Source organism: Austrofundulus limnaeus, unplaced genomic scaffold (assembly GCF_001266775.1).
Source record: "Austrofundulus limnaeus strain Quisiro unplaced genomic scaffold, Austrofundulus_limnaeus-1.0 Scaffold1421, whole genome shotgun sequence".
In the NCBI taxonomy this organism is placed as follows: domain Eukaryota; kingdom Metazoa; phylum Chordata; class Actinopteri; order Cyprinodontiformes; family Rivulidae; genus Austrofundulus; species Austrofundulus limnaeus.
In genome coordinates, this window is record NW_013953823.1 from 1 (window position 1) to 7536 (window position 7536).

A 7536-nucleotide genomic window follows, 5' to 3' on the forward strand; every position below is an offset into this window, starting at 1 on the left:
TTATTATTATCATTATTTTTACTGCCAAAGAAACCACACTTAATAACTTAAGACCAATAGATGTCGCTGTCCTGTATCTGAAAGACTTATTAGTTCTAGCAGGCAGTAAATGCAGCCAATAACAAGGTTTCTAAGGAAATTGAATTGCCATTGGGCACAAAGGGTTTAATGCCTGTAAGACATGAATGGCTAGTTCTGCCATACTGATCACTAACCTAGAATATTTAAACTGCCTTTCATTAAAGCAACCCTGGAGTAATTAATCAGAAACCAAGCTTAATTAAATCATCCCATATATCGTACCATTTTAATAATGTGACATCGCTGCGCCTTTTRTCCATCAAAAGACTTTGACGTCAGAGCTCAATGCGGTTGATTAAGTTCCCGTGTTGCCTTCGAGACATTTTCGTAAGAATCAGTACTCCCATCACACAACTTGTGTTGCCTCATTTAGTTTGTGAGAAAATGTTTACGCCATAACAGTTTTTAACACAATAATGTTTTCGATAATCTATTGTTTTTGTAATACATGCTGCTTGAACAGTCTGGAAATAGTTTGAGACAACCAGATCTGCGGCATGTGGAAATGTCGACACTTTTTCTTTGGTCCCTGAACGCATCATTTCAGCCCCGCCCCCCGGCTGGGAGGATGCACAACCATCGCGAACAGGGCAGCGGTTGCCAACGATACAATGCTTCATCTCACGGATGAACCCCGGGCATAGGTGCCTTATCAGTACTGCCGTCCTCAAGGTGAAGCTGCACCGTCTTTGTCTTTACCGCAAAATTGAACAGTCACTCCTGAGAGGTCCAGAGTASTCGGAGACGACCGGGACTTAATGTTTCTTGGAGAGAAGCTGCTGCGGGAGGTGAGCTCAGCTGAACGAGCCTCAGGAACTAGTTAGCATCACGCTAACCGCAGCTAGCAGTCTGAAGTTTGAAACAGATTGGGAGAACTTGTGCGAACAGGGCCCTGCTGTGTAGCTGAAAACTAATTTGAATGGTTCGTTTTGGTCTTTAAAAACGGTAACGCACATCGGCAGTCTCTTAAGCTAACATMTGTAAATCAATGAACAACGCATTAGCTCGTGCTAATGCTAAGCTAACTGATTATGCCCACACTGGGCCCGTTTTATAGCTGACTTCTAAACTTGCTCTTCCAACTTTTATGTATTGACATAACACATTTTTATAAGGTGGGTTTTACTTTGTAAAGTTTATTTTAATATTGGAAATAGGACTATTCATTTAACGTAGTTCTGCAATTACTGTCCTGTCAAAACAAGCAGCCCGCCTTCAGGATGAAAAGTAGATTAGGGATTTTCTACTTTTTTAGCAACTTTCAAAATCAAGCGACCCATTTCTGCCCTTCTTCCATTAAATGTGTTCAGAGAAGCGTATTTCATTGTATTGATATGTTACATATATGCATATATTTTATTCCCCCTCACCATTTTGTAGAAAAATGCAAGATAATTGTAATTTTTTGTTGTTGTATTTCGAAGAATGAAGATCAGTCTGTTTAATTAATGAAATGAACTTGAAGAGGCTGGTACAAACTGGCAGATCTGCTTTGTTTTTGCATTGTTAGTATCATTCAGTGTTAGATATTTGATTTATGTCACATATTTGTATAACAATAACATTACAGAAAAATGCTTCTAAATCTAGCATTTTCTGTTATTGTTTTGATTACAAATATAACTCATTTTCGTATTATTTTTGGTCAAAGCTACAAAGAGCTGCTGCAGAAGGACCAGGTGACATTTGTTTTCTACATGTCGTTTTATTATTTACAAAGTTTGGTTACCAGTGTCATCTTTATGATTCTGCCTCATGCATGTACAGCTGCTCTGTTTCTCGCAATACTTCAGGTTTTGGACTGGTAGCTACTTTTTATTTTGTACATACTGTTTCGTCTTTTTCTTATGCAAGACTAATGTTGCACGTGTCATGCTTAAAGATTTCAGTAATTTAGTGTATGTTTTACTCTTAGGATGCTGGAGCCATGGGTTTCCTCTTCAGCCTTGGATGAACCGAAATAAACTGGATCCACGTCAGTCCACCAACCTGCCCCRGCCCACAGCAGGGGTTCCCCTGTCCCCGTCGCCCTCTCCAGCTATGGCAGGTTTCAAACGTGGATATGARGGCAAGATTGCTGGTCTGTATGACCTCGATAAGACGCTGGGCCGTGGCCACTTTGCCGTGGTCAAGCTGGCGCGTCACGTCTTCACCGGGGAAAAGGTGGCCGTCAAGGTGATTGATAAGACCAAGCTGGACACTGTCGCGACGGGTCACCTTTTCCAGGAGGTCCGCTGCATGAAGCTGGTGCAGCACCCTAATATTGTGCGGCTGTACGAAGTGATAGACACTCAGACCAAGCTTTACCTCATCTTGGAGTTGGGTGATGGAGGAGACATGTTTGACTACATCATGAAACACGAGCAAGGTCTGAATGAAGAGCTGGCCAAGAAATATTTTGCCCAGATAGTCCACGCAATCTCTTACTGCCATCGCCTGCATGTGGTGCACAGGGACCTCAAGCCTGAGAACGTGGTGTTCTTTGAAAAACAAGGACTTGTTAAGCTCACTGACTTTGGATTCAGTAACAAGTTTCAGCCAGGGAAAAAGCTAACCACCAGTTGTGGATCACTGGCATACTCTGCACCGGAAATACTCCTAGGCGATGAGTATGATGCTCCAGCTGTAGGTATGTAACACCCGAAGGCCTGTGAGTGATGCTCCAGTAATGTAATGAGTCATGCTATTAATTAAGGAAAATGTATCAAGACGTGAGTCTGACTACGAACAGGGACAATAAGCGCTGAGCCTCCACAGCTCAAGAATGAAACTTGATTACTTTTACCAATCCACAATATTAGTTTAGCCTCTCATGATTCTTTAGCCCACTTACAAACCATTTATAAATTGTTTCAAAAGTTCTACCTCTGTCAAAATWGATTGTTTCAAACAAAGGTAGCATTAATCCCTGCATATCATTTGTCACTGAACGCTGAAGGCTCGCAATTGTTTTGAGATTTATGTGTGTTTCCGTTTGTTAGCAAAATWWCTTTTGAATTGGACCTCTGGGTGAGATCTAATGAGACTTAAGAAATAGTCAATGGATCTTATCTACAACTGATAACATTTTGGAGACACAAATTCAAGGTGACTGTCACAGCCAACTGACTTTAGAAGACACAACAATGGGTATAGTTTAGTCAGTTTTACAGATTAACCCCATTTTACAATGKATGCACACAGCAGTGTTGGAATCTATTCTAATTTTTTGGACAGCGAAGCAAGTGTGGGGTCAGTCTATTTATAAAGATCACATCCAACAGGAAAAGGAACYAGCACAACATTRGTATTTTCAAAATAAASTCTTRATATGTTTTGATTTTTARTATCATTATGTTTTACTTGAACAGTAAAGATGGCTGTATTTTCWAACAGCTGCAGACATCTGCTCTTCAGCAGAGCAGTGTACTGCTGCAGCTCATTTTCTGCATGAACACGCCCGCAAATTCTCTCCCCAATACTTGGCACATACTCTCCAAGACATTAAGTTATACCGAATGGGTTCCTGGAGGTGGTTTGAGAAGAAAAATACACAATTTTTGTCACACATCCGCAATTAATACAGAATTGCTGCATTTCTTAKGAAGTATAAACCAGGCTTAACTTTTAGAGCCAAGACAATTTAAGTTGGCCACCACATCTAACTGAKTCAGTTAATTTTTTTAATACTGCGCTAAAACCTGATGTAGTAGTGGCTGAGTGTCATAAACATARGTGTGTGTGTGTGTGTGACATCTCGCAGTAACATCTACATCTCAGCCGTTTCTTAGCATAAAATGATTTCAAATTCTGGCATGAGCAGCACCTGGTAATACTGCATGTATCCAAATACTAGGCCTTTATTATGTACCAAGTTTTGTGTTTTCATTTTCCTGTGTGTAACATGGTGAAAACGCTAAACTTTTGTGTGTGTGTGTGTGTTTAAAGAGTCAGTCATGTCCCAGGAACATGTGGAACAGGATATTGTTCATGTTTTAAACAGCAGTGTTTGTGTTCCTTTGCTGTGTTGCTATTTTGCAGTCAGCTGAAGGCCTTGTTGTACAAGGTCAGTTCATGTCCATGGCTGTCCCATTGTACTGAATTAACTGTCTCATTGATTTTCCATGTAGACAAAGTACAGACAGACATATTGTGTGTCTGTCCACATCAATAGATTACATTTTTTGTATCGAGCCACTGATGTCAAAAGAAAAGCACTACGTCCGATTTTTTAGGTAGCCATAAATTAATTTAACTTAATCTTAAAATTAGGAAATCCACTTTATTTCAATAGGTGTGTTTGTGCATGCTCCGTGCTCTGGAGTTGGTCTCTTGTGTAATTATCCGCAAAGTACCGTAAACACTTTCTAAACTGGGCTTTAAATATGGCCAACAAGTTGTTTAGATCTCACAAACCTGAGAGGCGTGGCAGAGGAAACCGTGGTTACTTTATTTCAGTTCTCACACACACGCACTATGGAAGACTCACACTCGCATCACAAACATCGTCACTGCAATTAAGGGGTTGTGGGTTGCTGTGCTGGTTCGTCAGAGGTTGTCAAACCAGGTCACAGTCAGAGTAGGTCACTGTATGAAGCTGATGGAGTGCTAAGTGTTGACTTCTAACTTTATGCTGGCTCTAGGTGAGATGCATTATATCAGGAAATGAGAACAGACTGAAAGGCCTGATAGTGGCTAAGAAGAGATAACACTGGTGCCAGGAAAAAATAAAACCTGTAGCACCTGTTTTATTGTCCAAAATACTGTATATATCAGGGGACAGATTTCAAATAAAAACTCAAAGTAATCTGAGGGTGGGTCATGATTTGAGTTTATGCTTCTAAAACAGCTTTTAATGTAACATTTGATAAATGGGTACAACTAGGGCTGCCACAAACGATTATTTTAATAATCGATTAATCCGATTATTTATTTGATTAGTCGACTAATCGGATCATACGTTAATTGAATATAAAACATACAGCTTATCACGTCAGAATGCAGCTGCTATTATATAACCATGGTTAGATTTTAGCTATATGCTAACTAAAAATAATTGCTGTGGAAGGCAAGTTCTGCTCTGCAGATATTGRACAGGTTTCTCTTTCATTTTCTTAAAATGATCCCACACTTTTGAACTCCGCAGGTAGCCATGATACCAGAGCCTGTCTGTATAATGTCTTGTGACGTCCACGGCCTACCCCAGTTACCACTACTGTGCATGTGTGTCAAGGACAGAAAGGCAGACGTGGCAGTGGAAGGTGACAAAGCAGTTTGGAGAGAAAAACAAAGTAAAGAACAAAAGAAAAAGAAAACGATTAATCGATTATTAAATTGGTCATCGATTATTTTAATAATCGATTAGTCGTCGATTAATCGATTAATCATGGCAGCCCTAGGTACAACATAAGTGCATTAAAATATGTAAGAAACWGTTTAAAACTTGAATGATCTYTTTACAACGTCTGCAGCTTTGTATTCTTCAGGGTTTCTCAGAACATTTCTAGAGCCTCTTAGTCTAAAAGAACATTTTTTTTGATGGGTTGAGACATTTTTGAATAAATGCAATTTAATAAATGATCAAAAACAATATATTACAATTTTTACATTGATTGGTCTAGTTTGTCGGTGTTGAAACATTTTTGGTTTMCAAAAAATCTGTCTGCATTTTCAGCTACAGGCTTACATTTCCGCAGCATATGTAAAAAAAAAACATAATTTTTTGGGCTCATTTACCCTATTTAAATAGCAATTGTAGTTGCTTACTTACATAATAATCTTTTATATGTTTAACAGATAAAACAAAACAAAAAAAAGTCAAGATATCACAAGTTCATTAAACCATGGTGCAACCATTGAAAACACATGTATTAAAAGTGCTTCTGTACTGATAGGTGAAAATATGTCAACGTAAAGATAAACTTAATGAATCTAAAGACTCATTGGAGCAAACAGTTTAACCTACTTACCTGCAAACTGCGAAGCAAACAGGWTGCAGTTCGTTTTCCTGTTAACAGATCAGCACATCTAGAGTGCTTTTCTCTCTGCACAGATTGTGGTGACTCAAAACATAATGATAAAAAATAAAAATAGACTTTTGTGTTTAAAATAAAGTTGCCATATTAAACATGATGAGGAAAATCATTTGCTACAGCTGTCCAGTTAGTAGACACAGTTTCTGAAAGATTCTGTTACTTGTGTTCTGTGTATTTGGACCGACATGACTCTCAATCAGTAGTAGTTTAATGTGACACAGTGTCATATACTTATTTATATACATCATTTTGGCTCATTTTCTGTGTTAAAATGTGGAAACATTTGTAAATATGGTGCCATGTTTTTAAGGATATTTGTAAAAGATTGATTTCTAAAGACAGTGGTCCAAAATGTGTTTCATTAATATTACTACAGTTGCTAAAAATTTCTTTTCTAAAGATCTGTGTTTTTTAAAATCTTTTTTTTACTCAAATATTTATAGAGAAAGTCCAAAACCAAAGAAAAAGTCTTTTAATTTCTCGTTCTGTAATTGATTTCATGGCACCTTTTTCTGGCTTTATCAATTTATCAGCAGCTTGTGCTGAGTGGAAACCATACAGAAAGCTTTCAGGGTTGGACTTTGTGAGTCTGTACTTAAACATCCTTCATTTAAAGACAAAAATAACAACTTTTGTTGTTTCTTTTAGCACAAAATTTGTTAAGCTTTAGCTGTGGCTTTGAAGTTTTCATGCCTTTTCCTTTTTTCTGCTTGGAACACATGCCATCTGGAAGTCAGACAGAAAACAGGAGCTATTCTCTGAATTACAGCGTATCCTGTGTTTCAGCTGCCAGGCTGTATTTGTGTTGGCTGCTGCTTTCAGCACTTGCCTGTCCTTACTGCACCTTGACTTAATGAACTTTGGTAAAGGTAGTTTGTCTCAGGGACACCTCTTCCTCATTCTGTGCCCTTGTTATTGTGGCAGAGAGCAAGAAGCAAATGTGAGTTAGAGCTGTAGTGTTAAGCAGCCATGTTGGTGAGCAGTGTTATATCCAGAGATTGAATATCATGGATGGATTGATTCAACCAAACTAAATTACACTTACTAAAGCTGCATTCTTCATTGCTTATAAAAACAGTTCTTAATGAAATATTATGTGAACATTTAAGCTTAATTACAGCAATTTCCATCAGGAGATGCTAATAATTAGGAAAAGTAGCTATGATTTACATCTTTATTTTAATCCTTTTTGCTTGTTTGAGCTAGCCCTTTCTTCTTTGCTAAACATTACATAAATGAGTGAACGATTTTATTTGGTCACATAAAAACACTTTATACAAAAACAAACAAACAAAACTTTAACCCTATATGTCCAAAAGGGAGGAGGCAGAATCCAGTGGCTTGTTGTACTTCAGTTTACAGTGGTTTGCAAAAGTATTCATACCCCTTGAACTTTTCCATATTTTGTCACATTACAACCACAAACATAAATATATTTCAC

General features: G+C 38.1%; 1 protein-coding gene across 2 annotated transcripts in view; it reads left to right on the plus strand.

Moving 5' to 3' along the window:
• Window positions 1-645: 645 nt before the first annotated feature.
• Window positions 646-7536, plus strand: part of snrka (SNF related kinase a) — a 24443-nt gene continuing 17552 nt past the window's right edge. The window contains exons 1-2 of one of the 2 annotated variants that reach the window (XM_014032332.1): window positions 646-869; window positions 1997-2710. In XM_014032332.1, coding sequence (XP_013887786.1) covers window positions 2032-2710 — 679 coding nt within the window. In that variant the 5' untranslated portion in view covers window positions 646-869; window positions 1997-2031. The remainder of the gene's footprint in view (window positions 870-1996; window positions 2711-7536) is intronic. The other variant, XM_014032334.1, reaches the window with a different exon arrangement.